The 27,626-nt window shown below is 42.8% G+C and overlaps 3 protein-coding genes across 8 annotated transcripts in view; 2 read left to right on the top strand and 1 right to left on the bottom strand.

Moving 5' to 3' along the window:
* Positions 1-529: 529 nt before the first annotated feature.
* fezf1 (FEZ family zinc finger 1) lies at positions 530-2,498 on the top strand. Its single transcript, XM_067234224.1, has 4 exons — positions 530-1,318; positions 1,455-1,589; positions 1,814-1,946; positions 2,245-2,498. The coding sequence occupies exons 1-4, from the start codon at positions 530-532 to the stop codon at positions 2,496-2,498; spliced, it is 1,311 nt and encodes a 436-aa protein (XP_067090325.1).
* A 1,518-nt stretch (positions 2,499-4,016) lies between these two features.
* On the top strand, positions 4,017-27,626 carry aass (aminoadipate-semialdehyde synthase). 6 transcript variants are annotated; one of them, XM_067235502.1, is made up of 26 exons: positions 4,050-4,257; positions 5,165-5,399; positions 5,504-5,680; positions 5,953-6,037; positions 6,168-6,235; positions 6,332-6,478; positions 6,574-6,652; positions 6,775-6,902; positions 8,467-8,615; positions 9,115-9,237; positions 9,351-9,462; positions 9,733-9,792; positions 10,081-10,148; positions 10,457-10,468; positions 13,872-13,993; positions 14,218-14,347; positions 14,437-14,547; positions 14,784-14,892; positions 15,239-15,379; positions 15,705-15,872; positions 16,105-16,200; positions 16,396-16,511; positions 17,645-17,733; positions 17,864-18,040; positions 18,220-18,350; positions 27,382-27,626. In XM_067235502.1, exons 2-25 carry the CDS (start codon positions 5,178-5,180, stop codon positions 18,336-18,338), a joined length of 2,808 nt encoding a protein of 935 aa, XP_067091603.1. In that variant the 5' UTR covers positions 4,050-4,257; positions 5,165-5,177; the 3' UTR covers positions 18,339-18,350; positions 27,382-27,626. The 6 variants fall into 6 exon arrangements, with proteins under 6 accessions (XP_067091601.1, XP_067091603.1, XP_067091602.1 ...); XM_067235501.1 differs by lacking the exon at positions 27,382-27,626 and adding an exon at positions 19,453-19,512; XM_067235500.1 differs by lacking the exons at positions 4,050-4,257; positions 27,382-27,626 and adding an exon at positions 4,017-4,026 and having other exon boundaries at positions 18,220-19,504.
* ptprz1a (protein tyrosine phosphatase receptor type Z1a) overlaps positions 21,955-27,626 on the bottom strand; it is a 44,834-nt gene continuing 39,162 nt past the window's right edge. Inside the window, exons 20-31 of the mRNA XM_067234217.1 lie at positions 27,364-27,498; positions 27,044-27,178; positions 26,695-26,858; positions 26,245-26,380; positions 25,822-25,968; positions 25,402-25,495; positions 24,444-24,517; positions 23,957-24,103; positions 23,337-23,489; positions 22,648-22,790; positions 22,289-22,424; positions 21,955-22,161 (exon numbers count right to left, since the gene is read on the bottom strand). Coding sequence (XP_067090318.1) covers positions 22,021-22,161; positions 22,289-22,424; positions 22,648-22,790; positions 23,337-23,489; positions 23,957-24,103; positions 24,444-24,517; positions 25,402-25,495; positions 25,822-25,968; positions 26,245-26,380; positions 26,695-26,858; positions 27,044-27,178; positions 27,364-27,498 — 1,605 coding nt within the window. The 3' untranslated portion in view covers positions 21,955-22,020. The remainder of the gene's footprint in view (positions 22,162-22,288; positions 22,425-22,647; positions 22,791-23,336; positions 23,490-23,956; positions 24,104-24,443; positions 24,518-25,401; positions 25,496-25,821; positions 25,969-26,244; positions 26,381-26,694; positions 26,859-27,043; positions 27,179-27,363; positions 27,499-27,626) is intronic.

The following is a 27,626-nucleotide window of genomic DNA, read 5'->3' as shown; positions in this document are numbered from 1 at the left end:
GATTTTAAGGCTATGCGTAAAATGATCGTAAAAATAAATCAAACTCTGACATCCACTGACCCGACGGAGAGTCTGTCATCTTGAGCGAATCAAAATGATGTCACGGAAAGCCACAAGGGGACCTCGGAGTTGCCAAATGCTTTGCAGTTGATCAAGACTCTTGCCACTAGAGAACACCCCGTTCGTAACGCGGACAGGACACACGCACCCATAGCAGTGTTGGACGTTGACAAGTGGAGAACTGACGGAGGAGAATTGAGCAATTATCTACTTAGCTTATTCTTGTTGGACGGTAACGATTGGCGAGGTCTTCGCCGAGTTATTGACTCAACACGACTTATTGTGCAGTCCTGCTACACGTACGTGCTGATTGCCGACCATCAAAGCAAGCGGTAACAGTGAGGGGCTCGCGTCAACCCAGAGTGCGCCGAATGATGTCCTTTCTGGCGGACCAGTGAGAAGGAATCAAAGGTATCTACAAAAGGAGCACCTGTACGCTGGCTTTGAAAAAGGAGCTGCTTTGAAAGTCATGGATAGTACACTCTATCACTCAGCGGGAGTATTCGGCTCCCCCTCAGCTTCTGAAAACCTGACTGCTGGCGGCAACATGATCACCACCACCAAGCCTCTCGCTTTTTCGATCGAACGGATTATGGCCAGGACGCCTGAACCAAAGTCGATACCTATACCCAACTTGTTTCACCATGCTCCCGTGGTTAAAGCGGACCCAAAGCAGACGCTCAACATGAGCCCATCGTCACTACATTGCATGATACCCTTTGTGCCACTGACATACGAGCCGGGTCACAAACTCAACATAAACGGATTAGACACAACTCATTTTGACGCTTCCACATATAACTCAAATGAGTTGATGGGCATTGGATTGAATTATAAAAATGATCATCAAGACGTGAGCCCGTCAGTTGGACAATACAAACTCTTTCGACCTCGGGTGGTAAACCAGTCATCCTTTCACACCATGGGGGCTGTCTGCTACCTGAATTGCGGCGAGAGTGCGTGCCCACCACCGACCAGCATCGTAAACATACACCCCATGGCCTCCTACTTTCTCAACTCTCCGCTTCAGCACGCGCGCCAGAAAGCGTTTCTTGCAGAGAAAAATAAAGTGGTTAACTGCGTGGAGAGATACCCCAGCGGACTTGCTTTCAAAGACCTTTCTCACACTCAACTCCACCATTACATGAAAGAGAGTGCCCAGATTCTGTCTGATAAACTCTTTAAAGGCTCCTCCAAATTGAGCAGTACTTGTCCAAATGGGAAACCTAAAGTATTTACCTGCGAAGTTTGCGGAAAGGTACGCCTTTGACATATGCCGTGTATGTAATGTATGTATGTAATTATCTATGTATCATGATGATAAATACAGGCTATGCATTTTAGAATTGGTTCTCTATCAATCGTTTAATAACTCATTCATGTTCTCTTTGCAGGTTTTCAATGCCCACTACAATTTAACGCGCCATATGCCTGTGCACACCGGCGCGAGACCATTCATCTGCAAAGTGTGCGGTAAAGGATTTCGCCAGGCCAGCACCCTTTGTCGTCATAAAATCATTCATACTCAGGTAAACACAATAAATACAACATAATAGGCTAGGCAAATTTGCCGATATATAACTAGGCCTATGTCTGCAAAATAATTGTAGGAAAAATTGTATTAATATAACCATATAGCCTAACATAATTTATTAATGTAGTTTTTATTTTACATTATCTAACAGACGTTAATATGATAAACTATTATTAGAACATTTATTCAAATGTTTATGTATGTATTTTAAATTCAAAGGAAAAACCTCACAAGTGCAATCAGTGTGGAAAAGCATTTAATAGAAGTTCAACTCTCAATACGCACACGAGAATTCATGCCGGTTACAAACCCTTCGTGTGCGAGTTCTGTGGTAAAGGATTTCATCAAAAGGGTGAGTTTAAAATGTATGTTTGGCAAAGAGACATTCATATTGTATTTTGTTGTTTTTCACCAAAAATGTTATGTTTATTATTGTATCATATTTGACAATTATAAATGACGTTATTGTGCTACCGAGGCCATATAATTGGACATAAGTAGGCTAATCGGAAAAAGTATATAGGCCTATGATATTGATAGACCTGACATAGGATATTGGTTTTTATGTATGGAATTGAATTGCTAAAATCGTCCTGTTTGTCCCCTAAAGAGGGCGAGTGCATTATTGTATTTTTTTTTCTATTGTCAAGGTAACTACAAGAACCACAAACTGACACACAGCGGCGAGAAACAGTTTAAGTGCAACATATGCAACAAGGCCTTCCACCAAGTATACAACCTGACGTTCCACATGCACACGCACAATGACAAGAAGCCCTTCACGTGCCCGACTTGCGGCAAAGGATTCTGCCGGAACTTTGACTTGAAGAAGCACATCCGAAAGCTGCATGATCCTTCGGGATCACAGTCCCCAGTGAGTCTTAGCTCAAGAGAATCTCACTAGAGTTCTGGCGCAAAGATAACGATGAATAACCTACTTGTTACCCATTTGACGAACAAAGCGTATATGCCTACAGCAACTCATTGTGGATCAGTACGCATTTGAATCGAACTTGACATGTCACTTTTTGCTGTTTTGTTTCCTTTAATTATCTCAGGATTACTGTAAATGTTTTATGATATTTATTTGAAAATTGCAACACTGTCTGGAAAAATTAATTATACAATATAAAAATGTAATTGTGATGATGCCTGTGGTAAACCCGTCCCAATTTTAAATGATGCCAATCCTTGATGACACGACTTAATTAGCCAATTATTGTGAATATGCAAAGATTTGCAGACTTGCTATCTCGTCTAGACATGTACTTTATGGAAAATAATATCAATAGGGTATCAGAAAATAAACAATGGAATGTAAATCTGTGTTTATTATGATTTCTGTTGATGTTATTGGGTATCATATTTTCTCATTAGTAGGCCTAGCCTAGGCCTAGGACGTAGGCCTGGCAGCATAACCAACCCTATTTTCTGCAATTATTCTGTTATCGTAAGTAGCCTACTTTTAGTCTAGTCTACTTCTTTTAGGACGTTAAGTTTCGTCGATTAACCAAACTGATCAGTAGGTTTATGAACAAAAATGCCTAACTTAAAGTGTTTAATAGTTCATTGATTCGTGTTAGCTGATCATTAGCATACATAGTAGCCTATTTCAAACACCGCAAAAGTGTCAATTAAAAGCTAATTGTACACTATTTGAAAGTGTATAAACTCGTCACCTTTTTATCCTAGGTATTTAAAGAATAATATTTAAAGAGCCCTTAAATCATGGGATAAATTGCCCCCTCTTGTGGAGTGATTAACAAAAAAGCCAAACCTAACGAAACGAAGGTGTAAGTAAATAGACAGGACATGTTTGCTACAGAGATGAATTTCACTTTTTACTGTGCCTCCTCCGTAGGTCTATGTCCGAACAATAAATTAACATGCCCAAATGCATGGTTTGAAGCTACGTGGCCAACCTTCGGTTTTATACATTTCGAGAAATTGTCAATGTCGAGTTGTGGACTTATTGTGTATTCTGAGCGATCCTATCCGTTTCCTGACTTTTTCAAAGATAAATAACTTGATCGAGTCATTTTTGGTCTCTAATGAGCCTAGGCCTACTATAACCGTGCATGTAGGCTATGAAAATGAATGTGTGGGCAAACCTTCCAAAACACTCTTGCCTAAATGAGTAATGAGTAATTTAAAATTATTTACACCTCGTCCTGCAATTCATGACGTGTTTTGTTTTCGTCGGGAAGTTTTGTTACATTTGGGATGCAAACTTCTTGGCCGAACCACGTTTGTGTGTAATGTCTGTCTCGTGTGTAGTCATAACACTGCGACGGCAGCGTCAAGGACAAGGAAAGAAGGCCGATCCTTCGCTCTGAAATGGGATTGGTTGAAGCAGTCTGCTGGACTCAAATTACCCCTCACTAAATGTAAATACTCTTGCGACTCATACGACTGAGCAAATTCACTAACTGGTAAGATAAATAACTCAGTAAGTGGATACAAGGGCCATAATAAGTGATGCCTTATATGTTTTAAGATCTTAAAATCACACAGTTTACTGCGTGATCCCACGTCATATTCAAATTAGGCTACCCCTGCCCGAACGCCACTCCACCTTGGAGCTTAACGTTAGCTTACCTTTAGGAGGAACGACGCCACACTGCTTTGGAATTTGTTCTGAAATTGCCTTTTTGGTACATAAGGTGGGTGAAAATGTCACTTGAAATGTACCATGTTCGCACAAGTTTGATACTCGAGCCAGGCAATGCTAAAGTTATTTCGCTTCATTCCTACAAGTTGCTTTTTCTTAAGTTTAGCCTGTCACTGTTTAAACCTTGCGTTACGTTAGCTATCCAGGCACATTTCACATAAAATGTGCCGGTGTGTGTGTGTGTATCTTTGATATAAAATTGTGGTGGACTGGGCTGTAGAAGTAATTTAACGCTTGGTTTTCTGTTTAGAGGACGGCTATTTAATCATCCATGAGTAGACTACTTGGTAAAACGTGAAATGATAGCTGGCTAGGGAACCATACTCAGGCGAATGTGTTCATGGTTTGTCCTGCGATTTTAAATTTGTATTGTTCATGACGCTGGATTAAATTAAGAATGTATTTGTATGATTAGGGGGTTAGGGTCCATGTCTATGTAAATTGCCCCATACCAACCTAATGACAATGTCAATATTGCGTTGTGGGTAAGATAGGGATTATTTAAAGTTCATTTGCGGTTGCAGAAGTCAAATCTTTGTGCACCACAGACTGAGGTGTTCATGTCAAATCTTTGTTTTTCCCAGTTAATTAGCTTCAAATTATTCTTATGGTGTGTTATCCATGACACATCAATTGTGTTTGACCTTAACTTCTGAGGTAGGCCTTGCATGGTGTGGGTCCCATATTGTTGCACAATTCTCCCCAGGCAAACTAAACCTGCTGCCAAAACCAGCCTTTCAGCATTTCCTGTTATTTATTGATCAATGTGTTTCAAAACGAGTTTCACATTTGTAAGAGAGAATATTGGCACACACACACACCAAAACGGACATCCTTCAGTTATCCACAAAACTGGAGTTCTGTAGTCGTTCGTCACTCACACTTTTGTCCAAAAGCAGGGAGGGGGAAGCCATGTTCCGACTCCTCAGACACCTGCAGGGTAGGGGCACGCCAAGCTGCCTGTGTGGCCAGAGACGCTATGAGCACCGCAAGAGTGTCATGGCTATCAGGCGGGAGGACATTAACGTTTGGGAGAGACGGGCACCCCTAGCGCCGCGACACATCAGAGAGATTACTGCCGCTGGACACAAGGTCCTGGTCCAGCCATCCAACAGAAGAGCTATACACGAGAAGGTGAGCTAGGAGCATTATTTGATATTGAATATCACTTGATATTAACTGTTTTTGAAATGCACAATGGACAAAGTGTCCTGGACATGTCATGTTTATCATTTCAGTATTATGAGAAAGTAGGTGCCATCATTGAGGAGGATATTTCTGAGGCCTCGCTCGTCATTGGTGTCAAGAGGCCTCCTGAATCCAAGATCTATCCCAGGAAAACCTATGCTTTCTTCTCTCACACTATAAAAGCACAAGAGGCTAATATGGGGCTGCTCGATGACATGCTCAAAAAGGTATGCAGCTGGCCAAAGATCATTGTTGTTACCACTGTCAACTAAAGCAAACTGATATTTTGGTTCTCTATGGTCTGACACATATTGCAATTTCAAACTCCAACCAGCATTATTTATCACTTAGCTATTATGAGAGAAAATACAAAATTATAAGACTTTCTAGCTGTAGAGGATTTCCTGGATTGTACCCTTGCAATGAGTCAACCAGGCTTGTTTTAGTAAGTTTACAGGTACTTACTGTACTTTTCTCATGGTCATTATACTTTTTCTAGGAAGCACGTCTTATCGACTACGAGAAAATGGTGGATGCAAATGGATTTCGCATAGTGGCTTTTGGCCAGTGGGCTGGCGTGGCAGGTAAACTAGAACCTAGAGAACCACAATAATAGGAGTTGGAGTACAGATGTTTTTACTTTTTAGGTGTTATGCTTTAAATATTCAGGTCTATTCAAATCTAAAAACACATTTGTATTGTTTCACTCTGCAGGAATGATTAATATTTTGCATGGCTTGGGGCTACGTTATCTGGCGCTTGGTCACCACACCCCATTCATGGTGAGAGTTTCAAACGCACATTAAAACTGTTTACAAACGAGCCCTCCTTTGAAGTTTTGGTTTCTAACATCACTTCCTGTTTTGGTATATCCACAGCACATCGGCATGGCCCATAACTATAGGAATGTGAGCCAGGCCATCCAAGCAGTGAGGGATTGTGGGTATGAGATCTCTATGGGCCTCATGCCCAAGTCGATTGGCCCGGTGACGTTTGTGTTCACCGGCACAGGCAACGTCTCTAAGGTAAATTGGCCCACGCTGTGTAAAATGATGTGCAACCAATCATCAGAATTGATTAAAATGACCTCTTTTGAATCTTATGTTTTTCTTTGTTGCAGGGAGCACAGGATATCATTAATGAGCTACCCTGTGAATTTGTGGAGCCCCACGAGCTACAAGAAGTCTCTCAAAATGGAGGTACTCAGTTCACTTCTACAAAGTTTGCCTAGTGTCCACGTATCGCGCGTTTAGTTTGCGCCACTGGTCCTTTTGATGTCCGTGTGTGATTTAGTTAACCGCGTCTCCGCGTCTCGCTGCAGACATGAGCCGAGTGTACGCCACGGTCCTGAGTCGACACCACCACCTGATGAGGAAAAGCGACGGGGTCTACGATCCTCTGGAGTACGAGGCCCACCCGGAACTCTATACCTCTCATTTCAGGACCAGCGTGAGTGTGTGCCCACAGCCCTTCTTGCCCCCTCCCTACCAGCACACAGGTCACCTGTTCCTGCTGCTCAGGTCTAAGCCTGCGTCTGAGGCCTGTGCTGATTGGAGGCCTGCGTCTGAGGCCTGTGCTGATTGGAGCAACCTCCCCTTCCCTTCTCGGCAGGGCCAGGGGTGGGGGTCAGATGAGGCCACACTGTTCTCCTCTTTCAAAAACAGTTTCTGACTGTTCCTGATTGTGCGATCGGATGCTTGTGTGGCTTCAGTCTTTATGTGATATGGAGACATACACGCACAGCGGTGGAAGCCGATGTCCAATGATTGCATTTGAATGGGTATTGGGGATCTGTTTATTTGCTTCATGTTTGTTTGTGGCAGCCAACACTCACGGAAGAGTATCGTCAAAAATAACAGTAGTAGAAGTTTTTGTTTCGGGAGTGGAAAGGGCCCAGTAGTGAAGGAGGAGAGATAATGGTTTAGAGTTAGAAATTGATAAAACGGCCTAGGACAGGGGTTCTCAATCCTGGTCCTCGGGCCTCCCTGCCCTGCATGTTTTAGATGTCTCCCTGCTCCAACACACCTGATTCAAATGAATGGTCGTTATCAGGCTTGGACAGGGCAGGGAGGCCCGAGGACCAGGATTGGGAACCCCTAGTCTAGGACATTCAAATGTTGGAGCTAGTCAGCAATTGCAAGGAAATCGGGCAGCGCATCAAGTCCTCAGCTGATGTCACTCAGGCAATCAACCACTGGTGTGCTAATTGAAGGTCCAGGCCTCCCCCTTCAGAGGACTTGAACAGTGCATGCATTCACAGAGCAGGACACACATGCTCACACATCATACGTTTGCCAAGGTACCTGCATATTGTGCAGTTGCCGCTACCCACCGCAATCCCCAGCTCCTCCATACTATGTTTTGTGTTGTCACTGCAATATGTTGGTAATGCTCTGTAAAGCTTTTCGACTTGTTAAAAAGTCTACTTTACGTTTGAAATTATTCCTGTCTACCGGGGAATCTTATATCCTATGCTCCCTGCCTGTTAGTGTGCTATGCTAGCTATGCTCCAAGGAAGGGAGTTCCCCCTTTAGATATAACCACACCACCAAAGAAAAGCCTATTTCAATTTCAATTAATGGTTAAATCAATACGTGAGTGTCTTGACAGGACTTAAATATATAAGCAGTTATACATTAATTTTTCCTTTTGAAGATTGTGGTTGCATTGAGGGAGCATTATCTTCTACAGAAAATATGATCTGCTGAGTTCAAAAATAGGTGACCTGGAATGCAACCTTGGGTGCCACAATTCCGGTCGTCCATAGAGGCCTTTGTTTCCAGACTTTCTTGTGGACAACAATTTAAGAGTTTCGCCTACAGTGTTTCCGTACCTGAATGTGAAACATATTTGTCCCCTAGTGCTCTTCCCGACTGTAAAACCAGCCGTTTAGCCAAATGCTCTACAGGCTTTCAGTCCACAGAATTGGCAAGTGTGCAGTGTAAGTTGGTATGCTGTCAGCTTGTCTTTACTTTGCGAGCTCATATATTGTTTTGTGTCCTCCTGACCCCAGGTGGCTCCCTACACAACGTGCCTCATCAACGGGATCTACTGGGATCCTCAAACTCCCAGACTCCTGCGGAGGTTGGACGCCCAGAAGCTGCTGAGGCCCATTAAACCCTCGGCTGCCGCTACTGAAGGATGGCCTGAGCTTCCCCACAAGTGAGTCTCACACACATGCACCTGCGTATGCGTCCCATGCAGCCCAACGGTCCCAATTGTGTCATTTCCTGTCAAATACACAGAACACATTCAGAAAGTCTTATAATAGGCTCTAATAATTAGCTAATATTTGTAATATTATTTTTCTTTCCTTTAACCGAGTGTTTGGAGTTGATTTATATTTTCTTGTACAAAATCTGCTTTTTTGGAAGCTGTTTGCAGCGCTATACATGATATTGTACATAATTTACTGCGAGATTGTGGTTCAGTTAGAAGTAGGCAACAGGTATTGCGGTTCAGCTATCAGTAAAGTGAGGTCAAGTGTCAAAGCTTATCTTGAACAATGTTTACGTTACACGGTAGCTGCTCGGAGTTAACCGATCCTGACCTTAAACAGGAAAACTGTTGTTGCCTCTTTGTCCCTTCCCCCCCCCCCCCCCCATTCTCCTTCCTAATGGTTTTTGGTGACTTTTTTGCGTTTTTATTGTGTTCTCCTCAGACTCCTGGCTATCTGTGACATATCTGCCGATGCAGGGGGCTCTATACAGTTCATGACTGAGTGCACTTCCATCGATAAGCCTTTCTGTATGTATGATGCCGACCAGCACATTGATCATGACAGGTACAACATTTCTGTCAGAAAGTCTCTGTGTGTCTGGCCTTGTTTCTTTCTCGTCTCTCCGTGCAGTTTGAATATTTGAGTTGAACTTATTAGAGCGTTGTGTTTCATCCTAGTGTGGAGGGCAATGGGATCCTCATGTGTTCCATTGATAACCTGCCTGCCCAGCTCCCTATTGAGGCTACAGAGTATTTCGGAGACCGCCTCTTCCCTTACATTTGGGAGATGGTAAGGTTTGGCGTGCAGGGGTAAGGTGCACAGAATGACCCCTGTTCACCATCTCCTGGTCCTTTGTGCTCGTAGAGGTTCGCAGTGTTCTTGGTTTAGTTTGCTTTCGGGGGAGTGTGGGGATGTGGGAAACCCACCATTGCAAGCACATAGACGTTCCTCTGGGCTCTGTTTTGGCCACTCAGACTTGCCGTAGATGGAGGCGACTTAAAGAAGGGGTCTTCAGTTTCCATTGAAAATTCTTTTTTTTTTTTCGTTTGTGCACTTCAGCTCCCGTCAGACGCTACCAGGCCACTAGAGGAGGAGGACTTCTCTCCTCAAGTCAGAGACGTAGGTGTCTCACACTCAACCTCACACTTTCTTTTTGCTAAGTGTTTTGTTATGGATAGGTGATGGGGATGATGAGAGGAGTTGAGCATCTGGTAGATCAATATTATTTTCCAGATATCCATGTATATTTCTCAATGATGATTAATGACTCCATTTTTGTTCATTAAAGCCACATTAGAATATTGTTATGGTTTGAATCATAAATGAATATGATAATGATTTTGGCAGTTTTGTTAATGGGAAGGCTTGACAACAATAAACACTAATAAGATGTTCTTTTTTATGAAGGCTGTCATTACTTCGAATGGGAAACTTACCCCAAAGTTTGAATACATTGAAAAACTTCGTGAAAGAAGGTAAGAAGTAATGGCTCTACTTCACGCAATATGAGAATGGCTTTCTTGTTATAATTACCAATACTGCTTTAAAGGTGTCATGTATGCTTTATTAATGCAAATATAAGTTGTCATTATTTTACAATGTGTTGTATTTAACATTTCTGTGTTACATGTTGGGGTGCGGGCTGTTTAAGGCCATACTGTAGGTAGTTTAGATTATTCCAAGTTTTGTTCATAAAAAAATAAATGTCCTGTAATTCCCTTGGATAAAATGTTTGTCGCATCATTGAGGAGATGCATCCATTCTAAGGAAGAATCTTTTAAAGATCACGTGAAAGGTAAAACTCTGCCTTCATCTAGAACACTTGTGTATTTGGGATACTCGCGAACCTGCAATACTGTATGGGGTGAATAGCCTGTGAATGCCACAAACAGTAGTATCTAGAATGCATTGCAGAGTGCTCTCAGACATTTAGTGTGTATAGCTTTAGCAAAAAATGCTGTAATGTAATTATTTCATTACTTACTTGGGACCCACTTTAATATCCAGTCAAGCGTAGGCAGTTTTTTAGGCTTTTCAACTAAACTATGTTTAGTTTCATCCAACCAGCAGGGGGAGCACTCTTTGGCTATACACTAGAGGCAGTTCACAACAGTTAATTGGGTGCCTGCTGGGAAGAGTGCTGACTAACCCTGGTGTTGTTCCGTCCCCTGGACAGTGCATTGGCGGTGTGTTGGTGTGTGCCACTCTACCCCTGCCTTAACACCTTGCATGGCTAGCGTGTCACCGCTGCTGTCACCACTACTGAGACTCCGGAGGTTCCCCTCGCGGTGGGGTGCTCCGTCGTGGGTAGAAGTCTTTTCTCACTCTAAAAACATGGCAACCGTGTCCATCTTTCCCTGTCTGTTCCCTTTGCCCGATTGTGATCAAATGGGGACGTCGTCGCCGTTTTCTTTCACGTCATTAAGAAATGTATCTCAAACATTGTCCATACTTTTGTAATAACTTTCTCTTCATGATTCATTTCTTTCTTATTCATTTTTTGAATGAGACACCACTCTTCTATTTGTTTAATAACCCCAAAAATTGAGATCACAGATTTCTTCTTAAAAAAAAGGTACTGATTTGTGGGATTTTTCTTTTCGGAATTGTGTTGTAGCAGTGATAGTATTGCTGTGGTCAGTTAGACATGTTAGTTTGTGTCAATTTACCTCATCAGCTTAATCTGTACAGGAACAGTTTCTGCCCCGATGATACAAAGCCTGTTGAAGCCCTTTTAAAATGTGATCAATCATAAAGTGTGGAGCTGTAGATGGTTTAGAATCAGTCATTGTTACTCAGACCAAGCTCCTGTACCGCTGCTTGGGCGTGCTTTGTGTCAGACTTTGTTTTCTAATCAAGCTTCCTGCTTCACCTCTCGAGACAAGCTTGTGTCTGTGTCGTCAAATCCCTGTGATTGGGTGTGTGAGCTGTTTATTTAGGATCTGTAAACTTGGGGGGGGGGGGGGTAAATGTCCTTTCTGAAGGGAGTATTACTTCCCCTCGTCTTTGTTTTTCAATTAAGTGGACAGCCCTTTTCCTTTGTGAGTGGACTGCCTGCTGGAAGTCCCGCAGGTCCCTGTACGCTTGTGCTCGTGTACAATGTCATAACCAATCATGCTGTGGCTAGAACGATTGGGTGCCTCTAACTCCCCAGGGGATTTGGAGGGGGGATGAGGATATTGCTGAGCACATTGTCGGATAGGGGAGGAGAAAACATGAGTACATAAAGTAGCAGACAAAAAAGGGGGGGGGGGGGGGATAAGGGACTTTTAACGATTTGTATATTGTGTTGATATTGCAAACAGCATGACTGCAGCTGTCATAAAAGCAGCTTTTACCAGCTACCTTGAGAGAGGCCTATCACATTAATGGTTATAATTTAGAGACAGTTTAACCAAAAATATCCCATAATAATGTGACTGTCTACTACGGGTGGGAATCTTTTGGTACCTCACGATTCGATAAAAAATCGATTCACGATTGATCAAATTTCGATTCAATATATGCTTACATAAAAAATAAAATTGTGAATCGCTAGAAGACTGAATCGAGATTCATATGTGATTCGATTCCCCCCCCCCCCATCCCTAGTAGGTAGTGTGCTAGTATGGATGTGGAGACCTTAAAGAGCCCAGCTTCTTGTTGGGGGGAAGAGCACATTGCTGTCACACTAGCCTGGCTGATACATATGAAGACCATTCATGAAAGGCCTGTCTAAACATTGTCTACAGAGGTAGTTCACAAACCCTAATATTAAATATTGAGTTGATATTAAGTTTACATTGAGTTATCTGAGCAACTTTTTTAAGGGTGATGGGGAGGAAGGCCCCCCCCCCACCCCCTTTTTGGAAAAAAAAAAACACATAACGCTGTTTCACTGCGATGTGTGGCGATGGCTTCCTTTCCATGGGGATGGTAGAAAGATCTCAGATGGCTGTGGTGTGGGCCGTTTCCACACACGCTGCTGGTCATCCTGAATCCTCAGTAAGTCCAGGCCGAAACACACAGTCTGAACCACTGACGCAACGCTTAGAAAACTAATCATCTTTCACACTACAACCCTGTTAGGCCATCTCTGGTTGGGTGTGATCGGGTTTGTCACCCAAAACACACACTTACCCATACCTTCTTACTGCTACATAAAAATGATAAAAGGTCAATTTATTTTTAGACTCTTGGTTGAGCCTTTCCTGGTGGGACAGTGGGGTACCTGGAAAGACAGTTGGGAGAGGGGATCTGGACAGTCGGGGAGTGCGCTGCGGTTACAGGGATCTGGGCCCACGGATGTGTTTGTCACTTACACTCTGTGCTGGAATTGAACCCAGGTTGCTGTTGTTGAGGCCCTTGTTCTCAACCCACTACACCACGGGGTCCCCCTTCTATATACTTGGAAATAACATATCGATTGCTTAACTGATGACAGTTTAATTAATTATCAATTTGTTTGAGCGAGATTTGAACCTGGGGTACTGCGTTTGGCAGTAGACTCGATGGTACACATGCTTACCCACTGAGCTAGAGGGTTCCTGCAAAGTTACTTTCTACAAGACCGTGTAATTGCCGCAACAAAAGACCTGGCATACTAGTCTCACACTGCCCAGTGTTAGACTATCTTCATTCTGAAGTCTCATCCTGGGATTCAGGTTTATATCCCACAAAAACTTTGGAAGCTAAACGTTTGGCCAAATCATTGACAGTTGTTGACCAGTTGTTGTTGGTCACAGTGGCTTGCACCGTGTTAATGCAGCAATTTCTGTTAGCAATTATTGGACTCTGGGTTGAAGGGTACACAAATAAAAAATCTGAAACGTGAATATCTTTATTTGATGTGCCTTCCAATCGTGAAATATTCAATATTTTTCTTCAAGTGTATTGTTTGAAAAGACAATGCTTTTCTTTGGGATTTTTCACTAAAATTACAATGATCATCAAAGACAGAATAATTTGCAGGGTCATGTGGAAATCAAGAATCCAGGGTTTTGGCTGTGTTGTACATTTGTGGTGTACACCAGTTAATTTTGAAAAAGCGGTACATTGTCTGATTTCTTATTTGAAGTTGAATCATTTTCACCATCAAATCACACTCTGCTACGCTGATTGGTTGCGGCTTTCTAACTGTACTGTATGGCTGTATGTTACATGTTGGAAAATGTTTATTTACTGTTGTTATTATAATGATTTGTGTGTGGTGTCATCAGGGAACAAGCTCAGATCATGAAGAAGACTGGAATGAAGCGAGTGCTGCTGCTTGGCTCAGGCTATGTGTCAGGCCCGGTCATTGAGTACCTGACCCGTGACCCCGGGACACAAGTGACTGTTGGTATGGAAATCTGGACAACAAACTGTTAAAGCTTTGAAGTCTTGTAGGGTTATATTTGTCAGGACACTTTCTTTTGTTATTTTTATGAAACTTTTAAACTGGGCACTAAAGATTTAATTCCCCTCAGCCTTCAGATGAGATGGTACCATCTTAGTTGTAACTGTCCATTATCGTGATTTAACCTTAGCAATACAATGTATTTCTCTCATTTACATTTGTTTTAGCATCTGTGTTGCTGCATCAAGCGGAAGAGCTGGCAGGCAAATATCCTAACACCATTCCCGTCATGCTGGATGTTACCAGTCAAGAGGGACATCTGGCGTCTCTTGTAAAGGAGCATGACTTGGTCATCAGGTACTGCACACCGTTGCCTCCACATCCTTTCTCACATTGCCTGGTTCCCATTTTTGTCCTGTTTAGTTATTATAGTTGTTTTGCTTCAGCTTGCTGCCTTATGGGTACCACCCGGTGGTAGCCAAGCAGTGCATCAAGACCAAGGTCAACATGGTGACAGCCAGCTACCTCAGTCCTGCCATGAAGGACCTTCAGCAGAGGTAAGAAGGGCAGATAGGAGGACAAAAACCAGCATACAATGATTCAAGCAATATGTGTGTTGGCATCTGAAGAATCGTCAAATATTCGGAAGACGTTGTTGAATATGGAACAAAGACACATTCTTTTTGTCATTTTGATGTGGATATACAAGATCCTTTCCCCCCGCATGAGCTTACGGATCACCTTGTCACATGGGAGTGTGTTTGGTTTCCTCAGTGTGTGGATCTCTTTCCAGTGCGGAGGAAGCGGGCATCACCATCGTGAACGAGATGGGTCTGGACCCTGGCATTGACCACATGTTGGCCATGGAGTGTATCGACCAAGCCAAGGCTGACGGCTGCACTGTGAGTGAGATGTGCGTGTGTGTTTGCGTGAGACCAATGGCGTGTGTGTGTTTGCGTTCGTAATGATTGTTTGAACGTATGTCAGCAGGATGAGTGGTGGTCTGTCTGTTTCCTTGGCAGCAGTAAAGATTGAGGGCCCAACAGATTGACACACCATGTGTGTCCAATTTGTCCTTTTCTTCCCGTTCGTTCTGAGAAAACGGATGACATCAATGGCATGCCGCAGAATTAACAGGCAGTCTAAAAATACCCTTCAAGCTTTGCATTGGTGTGTTTGTGTGTACATTAGTCATTTCAAATCTGCCCGATTTTCATTTCAACTTCTCACATAAGCGTGTCTGTTCAGGTGGAATCCTACAGTTCCTTCTGTGGTGGGTTGCCAGCCCCAGAGTGCTCAGACAATCCCCTGCGCTACAAGTTCAGCTGGAGCCCTTACGGAGTCCTCCTCAACACCATCAGCCCAGCCATCTTTCTGAAGGACAACGAGGTACCATCCCCTGCATTGCCCCACCCGTCGTGTGTGTTTTACAACTCAGTTTATCTTTGTTCACCATCTATGACTCTATGAATCATACCGCTGTTAGCTAGAATCGATTAGTGTAATGCCCATAGAATGTCCATCCAGCAACGCGGAGGACCTTGATGCTTACATTCTTCCGTGATTTATTTTGGCGTTCTTTGTGAATTGAAGAATCCTTGGCTATGTGCCTTTGGTAAAGCTATTCAGATGAAGGCCCAGTATCCAGTTGTGAAAGTAATTGTGTGTAAAGGACTATTTTTTCACCCCCCCTCCCATCTCACACACTGCCAAGGTCATGAGTATCCCTGCGGGAGGAACTCTGATGGACTCCACCTCTCCCATGGATTTTCTGCCTGGCTTCAACCTGGAGGGCTTCCCCAACCGAGACAGCACCAAGTACGCCGAACCCTACGGTATCGAGTCAGCACACACTCTCATCAGAGGAACACTCCGCTTTAAGGTGGGCCAAATGCCTGACTTTGTTTTTATCAGGCAAGTCGAAAGTAAACGTGTCCAGATTTTTTCAATACATGTTTGGTTCTAGACTTGAGATGGAGATTGGTTTCGGGATGAGCTGTGTTGTCAGCAACCTGAAACATACCACTTTTAGGCATGTGTGTCCTTGATATTACTCACGTAGTTGACGGGAGGATTGTGGTATTCAAAATTTAATTTCTTGTCTTGTCCCAAAGGGTTTTTCCAAGGCAATGAGTGGCTTTGTTAGGCTGGGCTTGATCAATACCGAGCCGTGCTCAATGCTGCATCACACCTCACCTCCAGTCTCCTGGGTAAGGACATAAATGACGGTAACCCATCATGTAGGCTTCGTCATCATTACCTCAACGTTAAAACAGAATCGTGCATAAAAGGTTCAAACTAAATTTCATAACCTATGGAACAAGACTATAAGTATAAGCACAGAAGCTTACATTAAGTCACTTTTAGTGCAGTTGTCTTCACACTCGGCTCTCTGTGTGACACAGAAAGAGCTCCTTTGCAAGCTGATTGGTCTGTCTCCTGCCATCTCCAACGAGGCCTTCGAGGAAGCCATCTACGAGAACATTGGCAAGGACGATTTCAGGATGGAGACCCTCAAATGGTAATTGTTGCTACAATTGCACCATATAAGCCTTTCACATTGAGCATGGCTGTCTTAAAATGTTCCTACAGCCTTGTTAACCCTTAAGCCCATTCACAATGGGCTCTCAATATACCTGGGTTAAATATGATTTATTAAGCAGCCAAAGTTGACATTGTAGAATGATGTGTGTCAACACTTGTGCCATAACTGTTGTTATTGGTAAGAAGTATACGATATGAACTACTATGGAAAGGGCTTGAAAAGGAACCAATGACTGGTGTGCCTGTCCTAATGCTGAGAAGCAGCTGTGTCAGTCCGCTAGTTGTTCTCTGGAGCGGGGTAGGGTTAGGTGAGTTGTACCCCACCCTAAAATCTGATGAGTTTCCCCCAAGCAAACAAAAATGTCAGAGAATAGCCCTAATACAGTGCAGATTGCCACTTCAGAAGACTTCCATTCTTTATGAAATGTGTAGTTAAAGAAAAATGTAGAGCTTTTAAGATGTCTGAATCTGATCTTGATGTGTTTGGACATGCCATTATTTCCATAGCTGAGCTGAAATTACCTTTGCCATGCATACTCTATTGCGGCATGCACTCCCACAATAAAGCTTGAGAGGGTATGTAGTAGTGTTGGGTTAACGTTCTCAACAAAGGCAGAGCCACATGCTTTGGATATCCGTCAGGAAGCTTCTGCAGCGCTTCAGTATTTATTATTGGGTTCAAGGTTGTTAGCAGCACACTTTGCCATCCGCTTTGTTCTAACCAACTGAAAAGTTGTGAAATTAGCGCAGCATAGAAATGCCTCGGCGCTGAAGATAAAGGGCTGGAAGTCTTTGTGCCACGGTGAAAGAGAAACACTGACGACCCACACACACACTTGATGTTCACTTATGCAATGTAAAATTGTATGATCATTATTTTTATGTATTTTAACCTTTGATACTTGTAATGTAATGTATGTTTTAAATGTTAGATATCTGTATGTAAGTTTTACATGTGGACCCCACTAAAAGTAGCTCTGTTTTAGGGTAGAGCTAATGGGGATCCTTCTAAATAAACAAATAAATTATGCCATTTCGGTGTCAATTTTCCCAGACTGCAGGGCCACTGTCAACCAACTTTGAGTTTTGTTGGGTTGTTTGTATTGTCAGGTTTGGGATGCTATCCGAAGACATCGTGCCCCATGCGGAGACCGTGCTGGCTGCCCTGGCTAAACACCTAGAGGCCCGTCTCTCCTTCAGTAAGACCCACGTTTAACTGCCATGCTACTACTGCATGTCAAAATCATACTGTAGCACATATGTTCTGATATAAACACAGGTGAACCCATTTCCTCGTCCCATCCTGTGCTCGCGTTCTCCGCTTTTTAGAGAAAGATGAGCGGGACATGATCATCATGAGGAACGACGTCGGTTTGCGCCACCCCACCGGCGAGCTGGAGACGAAGCACATCAGCCTGGTGGTGTATGGAGATCCCCATGGCTATTCCGCCATGGCCAAGACTGTGGGCTACCCGGCTGCAATTGCTGCACGCATGGTGCTGGATGGTTAGTGATGCCTGTGGCCGTGTCGCAGTATGTACAGTAGATATGAATTATGTGAGGTGAAATGTTTAAGATAGCTTTTAGACTATAAAAAAGTGTCAGATTGGGATGTTATTAATCGTTTCACTAACATTTCAGCCGTATAGTGAAGATTTAGTCCAAATGAAATTTCTTCTCCACAGGTGAAATTAGTAAAAAAGGATTGGTGGTGCCAATGACCAAGGACATCTACGGGCCGGCGCTGAAGAGGCTTCAGGATGAAGGCCTGCTGTTCAGCTCCAAGAGCACAATCCAGGAGTAGTAGTAGGTTCAGGTGACTCCATGTTTTTGTGATTGTCTTTAAAAAGCACACAAAAATGCTCCTTTCATCGGCTCAGCTTGTAAAGTACTCGACAGGCGTTTTAGATGTTTATCTGCCCTGCGGTTAGAGAAACTATTTTTTTTTTCAAGGATCATCAGACCTTGGGTAAATACTGTCAGACATTTGAGTGTACTTGATTACCCGTACGCTCAAACGTTGATGCAAATCAAACATCTCCACCAATTACTTTCAAGGAACTGATCCATGTGATTGAGCCACACACCAACCATACATGGAGAGACAAGACAGACATGGGGTCATTGTACTTACAGTAATTGAAAAACAATAACTAGTATTCAGATGCATAGTCCCTGCTTGTTTGTGGTTCATCACATAAGATCTCAACAATTCAAATACAATGCCTCTTCACGAGTGAGAAAGTAACTTTTACCGCTGGAGACAATGTTTTGTAAACATTCAGCCATACTATACCCCTGAACCACAGTATAGATATGTTGCAATAAGTCAGATGTTCATAATATATACATCCACAGTCCAGTGTAAAATGTGATGAATACTTACTTGACCATGCCCCATCCTTCATACTAATTAGATGTCAACCCTTTGCTAACCATTTTTTGAATCTAAAAGATGGGGAACAAGCCATTAGATCACAGCTTGGAACAAACGGTGCCTGTACAAGTGACATACCACTTAACTTACTGTAGAGTTAACAGAATCTGGAGGAACTCTAAGCTGTGGAAATCTAGAGCCCCTGTACGGTGTTTACTGTATGATGTATGTTTTTCTTTTTCTTTTTTTATACACTGACTCAACTTAACACTAGATTGCTGTCCCACAAATCTTATCAAATCAAATTTATTTGTATAGCCCTTTTTACACGCAAGCATGTCACAGAGGGCTTCACATACGCCCATAGAACTGCCCCTCAACCAACCTAAACCCTCAAGGAAAAAAAAAATAGATGGAAGAAACCTTGGGAGGAGCAATTCAGAGAGGGACCCCTCCTCCAGAGACGGTTGGTGAGAGAGAGGAGCAGAACACAGGCTAAACATAGTCATACAGTGTCGATGGGTTTTGTTCAACTTTATAGATGTAGGACAGGACCGGGAGACTCGCGACCAGGTCCAGCGTTGGCTGACCGACGACCAGGCAGGTGCTGACAACTCAAACCCCCCACACCACAAGGGATGTGTGTGGGGGGGGACCACCCCACACACATCTCTTGGTGGACTCTCTTCACTTTATCAGTGAAGAGAGTCCACCAAACTGCTGTATTTCGTGTACAACTCTTACAAAAGTAGCATCCAGATGTATTTAAGAGCAAAAGCTGCTATTTACATTGACTCTTAAAGACTCCAAACTAAATGGCTAAAAATATTTTGGAAAATGTAATTGTATTTATTTTCTAGGTTAGAAAATTGTCAAACTGAAACCCCACAGGTTAATTTCCCTTCATTAGTAAATTGTGATCTGGGTGCCTACAGTATATGTAAAAATAGTGGAAGACTACTTTGAATATATATATGATTTGTTTTAACAGACCAATTCTCAAGTTGTAGTATGGCTTTTTTTTCTTTTAAAGACTGAGCTTTTGTTTAACTTTTTGGTATTTCTTATAAACTGAAATCAAAAATTGCCCTACAAACTTTCATGATCCCTGTGATGTTTCCCTGCGAGGGATATTTCCTCGCAGAGAAATAAGTCCAGATACATAAAAATGCATCTTCCACACCATTAAGGTAGTTTTGAATTGGTTTAATATTACAGTACATATCCAATTAGGTTTCTACTTATAGGGGTGGTGTTCAAATGCACTATGAAGATTCTACTAAATAAAATACACAATACAAACAAATATTTTGTTAAAGTACACTTTTTTCCCTCTGTCACTCAGAAACAAACTGTCAGCTTTCTGCTTCCACTCAATTAGGACCCATTCATGCAAACTAGGCCACCAAGCAGGGGATAATTGGGCATGTAATTAAAAGTCAAAAATGCAAATTTAAGTATGGATACAGTGGCTGGTCAAGGCGGTGTCTGGACACTTGACCTATTTTCCCCGGAGAAGACGCATTTCTTGGGGAGTCTTAGACCAGATTAGAATCAATTGGAATAACCAATTCTTTTTAGGGATTATAACATAATGCCATGAGTCGCATCACTGTTTCTGGGACTACATGATTATCTTTTCTTGAAGCCTTGCTTATTTGTTTTGTCTTTCTTTGTACCTGTGATCATAACACTTATTGGGATACTTTAGAAAAATAATTTCCATTGGAAATCTTTAATCCTCCATTGAGCGATGGGGGAGGGAGACGGGCTGTCAGAGGGGCCTCTTGGCAGTTATAGATTTTTCTTTTTACTTACACTTTTAGGCATTTGGCAACTGGTAGTTTGCAGAACATTCAAATGGAAAGTCTTGTGCAGTCTTTGAAATACCAACAGGTGAATACAAAACTCAACATTTTTACTTATGTCTGCAAAGTACATTGTAAACAACCAGATTTACACAATTCTTTGGTCATTGTTTAAAATCCTTTTTGGTGTATACTTTAAGATTACTAGTATCCTTATATAATCAACAGTTTAGATTTTTTGAAACATGACAATACAAAACATTCAAGAATACATGAATTTGCTTAGTGGAATAAACCCATCAGTACAATCTGATCACAATGATCATATTAGAATTTCCCCAAAAATTGATAGACCAGTCTGTTTGTTTAATCATTTTATCTAATTATCCAGCAATGTTTATGAACAACTGTCAGTACCCCATGCATCTTAATGTTACAAAATACAGAACACTAACATAAATGTACTTTAACTATATTAGAACAGTCATTCATTGACTAGAAAACTGTAGTAAAATATAAATCTAGAAGTATAAATAGAAATTTGGTCCATTTACTTGGTTATATTATTTACATTCGATTTCTATTACATGCCATTTATGATTTTCGAATTGAAAGCACACCATTGCTACAAAAGGAAATAGTACTTACAATGTACAACTGGAAGATGAGTGGCTTGGCCCCTCACAAAATGTATTTTAACACAAAAAGTAAGCGTAAGCTACCTGCCAATAAATATGCAAAAGATTTAGTCACAAAAAATCAGGTGGTTAGCCTGGCATCGCCAGATCAATTTGCAAATGCATATTAGTCTGGAACCTCTCAGTTCATTCTTGATTTCCAAGGGGCATTATCAACAAACGCAGACCAAAATGCCTCAATGTAACTGGATTCAACCAATCAGAGCAACAGAACAATCTTGGTTGTTTACAAAAATGCCTCAGCGGTGCTCCTCTGTACAGTCATCATATCAAACCTACCCCATATTAGGTTAATGGTTGCGATTGTCCCGGCACTATTAAGGCCGGGTGGACAGATCGATCTGCCAGAGCAAATTAACATGTGCTTCACAGGCTATCAGAGGGGGGCAGTTTAAGACCAAAAAAAACACTGGAAAGTTAGTTTACAATTTGTATCAAAGTCGTTAAAAAGTACAAGATTAATATACAAAGGCACGCATTACAGGATCGTACGGGAGAAAGGGGTGGGGGGGGGGGGGGGGGGGGGGGGGCAAACACAGTTCTGTTTGAAACAGAAACCAGAGATAGTCCATTTATGATCAGCATTAGGAGTTCTTACTGTGGTTAAACCAGCGATTCCAGGCTCTCTGCAGCACTAGTAGGGCTGGCCAGGCTGGTACCGTTATCAGATGACTGAAGCATTCTCGCGTCTTCCTGCGTACTCACCAGACTCAGAATAGCTTTGTACAAAAACTGGTACTGGTCCTGCATGGGACAAAGGGCAACAGAAGATGAGGTTCAACGTTTCACAAACAAAATGATCATGCCTCAGGTACACTGGAAAAAGGCTAAATATGATCTGATAAAATAGCACAGTCCAGTATATACTCACAATGTCAGAGAAGATTCCAGGTCTCATTAAATTGATCATTTTAGCCACTTGGAACACATCTACAGAGCTCTCTGCCTCCAGCTGATGGGACAGAGTCAACAGAGCACAGAAGGTTCCTGCTGGAATGCCCCCAACACTGCAGAACAACACAATTAAAAGGTACCAATGTCATCTCTTACTGGTAATACAAGACAGTAACGCAACTTGGGACAATCTCGCTGTCTATGATTATTGACCGCTTTGGAGAAAAGCGTCTGCTAAATGTAAACGTAACTGATCAAATGTGTATGAAGAGCTTAGTATTTGTTTGGATAATTAAAAGAATGAATGATTAACAAACAGAGCCTAAGAGGTCTTACTCGTCGTGGACCACCATGGGGCCCTCCATGGAGACGGTCTCCTTCCTGATCAGGGTGAGGAGCTCAAAGGTGCTGCTGACGGGGCTGTCTGGGTTGGGCCAGCGTGGCGCTCGGTAGTGCCTCACCTCCAGAACATAGTCATCCTGTCAACCAGGAAGAGAATGATGCGAGTAGTTTACTGTTACAACCTAGGTAAATATCAAGGTGAATGTATACATTAAGCAAGTAAGCAAACGCATTTGAAAACATGTTGGCTTCAATAAGCACCTTCTCATTCATGAGTTAATGTCTTGACGTCTATTATATGCAGTTAATTTGTTGTTCCAAGATTTTACATTTCCTAGACAATAGTTTTGCAAGTGAACAGCAACATAATATATTATTGACACGCGTGTGTGTGTGTGTGCGTGCGCACATAAATGTGTCTGTCGTCGGAGAGTGATGTCAGGGGTGCAGATGGCAGTGTCTAAACTGTGTAAAATAACAGCTGTGCTTCACTGAGGCATGGGCATTGTTTATTGTATTCCATTTCCACTCCATTCACAAGTCATTCGATTTAACCATGGCCAAGCCACCAAGAGGATATGCCTTCCCGCAAAACGGTCAATTTCCTATTGGAAATGTTTTTCATTTTACCATCAGTTGGTAAAAAGTCAAGTGAATCAAGCTCATTGGGTGTTGTACAGTACCTGCATAGCCTCAAGGACATAGTCCTGAACCACCAGCATCTCCTCATTTGCCAGGCACAGGTGGTTTTCACTCCTGAGGCTCACGGAGAACATGCCACAGCTGACTGGATGGTCCTTGTGGGGCCAGTAGGCAGTAGGCTCCTCAATGTCTGTCTAGAAAAACAGGAATGAAAGGCTTTTACCCCCTCCCACAAACATACACGCTTTTAGGCATGCCAGAACCCAACAACCCTTGTGTGCTAACCGGGTCTTAACCCTTGTGTTATCTTCGGGTCATTCTAACCCATCAGTTATTGCGACAACTTTACTGCATACAAAAACTAATTGAAGCATTTTCTTTTAACCGTTGGGCTGTCTCAGACTCCCCACATTGCGAAGGTTAAAATAAAATGATTTTTATTTGTTTTTGTTTGGGTAAAATTGAGTAAACACAACAATGGTTCGTTATGAACCTTTGGGTCATGTGACCCGAAGGCAGCACACGGGTTAATGGATCAGCAATGGGTTAACCCACTTCAGATGGAAATGGGTAAACCTCTGGTTCTTGGTGTGAATGTTTTTGTTAGATTTAACATCCACTGGGAGTATGAGTTTATTGTGAAGCAAGCAGGGCCACTCACTGGGCTGGGGTGTCCCGGTGTGGCCTGCGTTCCTGGCAGAGACACGATGACCTGAGCGTTGTGTTCCCAGACCATCCTCCAGAAGTCCTTGGTAGTGCTAGGCAGTGGATTCTGGGTCACAATGAATTCAGTTTTGTGCCGGTACCCCTGTGAAAGAAACGTTTTACAGCCGTCACCGGTAGTGTGTAATACTACGTTTATCTCCTCTGTCCAGTAATTACAACTAATCTGCACACCTGACATGTACTGTCCATCAACTTACATTGTTAGTATTATTTGTATTTGTTCAAATTCTATTGCTACTTTTTTTAATTACACTGTAGTGTATTCAAGTCACTGGTTACAGTGACTTGAATACACTACAGTGTATTCAATAGAATGAATCTACCAAGCCTGTAAGTTAAAGTTTGTTGTTCCTTTACTACCATTTAGCACCTGCCGCTTAATGCAGTCTTTTCTTCATGTAGTTGTGAGTGTGAGCTCTTACGGTTATGTATGAGGCATTGATGTAGTCTGACGTTTCACCTGCCACAGTAGACAAGCACACTCGCGACCTTTCAACTGAAAACAGAAATTGAATGATTATACTTCAGATATTATAGTAACGTCTGCACACTTCCAGGGTACATAAGCCATTTAGACTTCTTTGGCAGGGCAAAAAAACATTATAAAAGGAGTTTCTTAAAAGCTCCTGTTCCGTTGTTTGTTGTACGGTGTTATGGCAGTTTTTGACAGTTACAATATCTATGTTTCTTTAAGCGGTAAAAAGTAAGTTCCTTTGTTATAGACAGACGAATGTTAGAAACTGAGGCTCTTTTAGGTGTGGTTTACTCTGTAGAATGGACACTTAGATTGTCTTAAGGTATTTATGGTGTTGTTTTATGATACCTAACTAAGAGCCAGAGGGTCTTAGTTAGGTGTCTGGGGGTTGGGGGAGATTGTTATCTCAGTTGAGCGAGCTGACCTAACCTTTTGGCCAAGGAGATTGTGTCCTGTGTCCTGTTTGTGTATCATTAACCATCTCCTTCTTTAGAGAGGGAGCTGGGGCATCAAAGAACTGTAGGACACTTGGTATGGAGTCGAACTGTCACTGAGCAGTGCTGACCAATCACAGAGTTTGCTACATTGATAGATTGACCATCAGAAGAACCATTTGATCTAAAGTTTATATAAGGCAGGGTTTTAGGGTTGTTCTCCATCACTCTTGCGAACGACCTGTGGCTATAGCACCTCCTTCGTAATGACTGATCAGCAAAGCTTTGTTTAATATTACGTAATTGTATAATCTAAATAAATTGTATTAAAACCACATCTCTTGACTACTCAGATCTACACAGTGCGACTTGAATTTCCACCATTACAACGGGCAATGTTTCAAGGTGACCAGGATTAGTGGGCTTTTGTTGCGCCTTTTCACAGTAAAGATGAATATGTCTGGAACTTACCGGGTACCAAAGAGCAGTCTCTGTTCTTGTCTCTGTTGCACTCTTTCAGGGCTGCAGAGTTGTCACATTGCTTGGCATTGGCCTGCGTTATCAACTGGAAGGACATTGGCACCAGAACTTATGTTAGTATCTGCACCTGTCCCTTTTCAAATAGCAGAGGATTCCTGTTCATTTTAAACCCGTTTTTTGTACCCCTGCTGTCTTGTACGTTAATGCCTTCATATAAGGAATGCAGAGTGCAGGCGATATTTAAGGCACGACTTCACAGATATCCCTCTGAAGTGTTTGAAGGTTTTATTGATGATTCAAAAACATGCACTCCTCAGAAGGTTAACTACTCTTTTCTGGCTTAGGATGTTTGCTACGGTGCATGTCTTAGTTTCTGTGAAAATGTACGGCACGAGTCTGATGAGCATTTACCTTGAACTGCTTCTCCAGGTGGGTCCTGCCAGAGGGCCCAGGGGTCAGGAGGTCGTTGACGTAGCTGTGGATGTGGCTGGACATTACCTCAGTCTCCTTGCCCAAAATGGCTTCCACTAGGGCATCGTGAATGAAGATGTATTGCTCCTGAATGATTCGAGTAAATAGAAACAGAAATTACTCCTGATTCTTTCTTGTTGTTATTATTGTTGTGCCTGTTTAGTCACTGTTACGGAAGGCTGTTTGTAGCTGTGGCTGGAATAGGTTATGAATCAAAAATCCAACAGCAGTGGAATCTTGCTGCAGCCTAAGCACACCTACGATATTTCATGGAAATATAGTTGTAGTTGTTTGTTTCTTGGTCAGGGTTTAGGTCTACAGTGGTAATATTTATCCTCTGTTTATGTTTGAATGACCTCTCACCTCTGTCTGAACCAGGTAGTTTCTTTGGGTGCGGATGTGTTTGAGGAAGCCCATAATGTTGACACTGTTTTCTTCTTTGATTTGCTTCAGCATGCTGTCCAACACAATGTAAGTGCCCGTTCTGCCAACACCGGCACTGCAATCACAGGCAAGACAACAGGCAATTCTTCAAACAGTAAAATACAAGGATACAGTTTCCCATCAGGTTGTTTTGAGGGAACATTCTGTACAGTACGAGTCCACCAGTGGACTAGAATCCTGGTGACTTTCCTAATTCAGTTACAAAACTTATACCTCATCTCTGATATGATTACAAGAATAAGCATGTCAATGTTGTCCAATCCAAGCACCCTAAAGGCTAGTAGTGCGTAAGAAGGGACACTGGAACTTAACGTCCTATTAAGAGCATGTGTGAAAGCAGGCCATCCGGTACCCTCTGTAACAACCCACCTGCAGTGCACGACAATAGGCCCCATGTCGCCCGTCTGGGTCTCGGAGGACTTGTGGACGAACGTGAGGACAGGGAGGGCGTACCCTGGCACCCCCATGTCCGGCCACTGGGTGTAGTGATACTGGGTCACCGCTCGTTCGTTGCTCCGCCCCTTCTGAGATCCCTGCCAGTCGGAGGACAAAAAACGGGAAGTTAAATCGACTGGGATAAGGTGGTTTATTCCACTAACAAATCATTGACACATCATGTGTCCATGTGGAGAGGTTTGATGGAAGATGCCATAAAACCGGATAGATTCAAGTGCAAACATAAGTCCTGAAATACTGAGGGGACGAGGTTCCCTCTAACCTTTTTGACACAGGTGTTCCTGAGGGTGAAGGTCCTCTGGGTGTAGTAGGCCAGGACCTTGGTGCTCCGCAGGGTAACCAGGAAACTGCCGTACTCCTCCTGGCTCTCCAACGGCCAGTACTGGTCACACTTCCTCTGAGGGAGGGGGCAACATTTAACCATCATACAACAGCAAAAACAACCACACAAATAGGCATGCAAGGAGACAGTCTATTCTGTCCTTATTAGCCATCCAGAACGATCCAGATGGCTGTTTCTTGACGTCGCCCTGCTGATGAGGTGTAGCTAGTGGAGAGCATGAAGGAGTGTCAGTCTCTCACCCTGCCCTTCTCCACCAGGTTGGTGATCATGACGATGACCCCAACGTTCTGCTCCCACACCATCCTCCAGAAGTCCTCAGTGCTGGACTTCAGAGGCCCCTGGGCCGCGATATAGGCCCTGGACTTGTTAAAGCCCTGGAGAGAAGAGGCCGTGAGGGGCAGCAGCAACCAATGAGGCATTCCAAATTAGTTTTGGGATTATGTTTATACCAGATGCTAATATTACATCTTTTTTATACATGTGCAATAATGATGCCCCTACA

This window comes from Osmerus mordax, chromosome 4, assembly GCF_038355195.1.
Source record: "Osmerus mordax isolate fOsmMor3 chromosome 4, fOsmMor3.pri, whole genome shotgun sequence".
In the NCBI taxonomy this organism is placed as follows: domain Eukaryota; kingdom Metazoa; phylum Chordata; class Actinopteri; order Osmeriformes; family Osmeridae; genus Osmerus; species Osmerus mordax.
The sequence above is the reverse complement of the archived record's forward strand: the minus strand, read 5'-3'. Positions and strand labels throughout refer to the sequence as shown.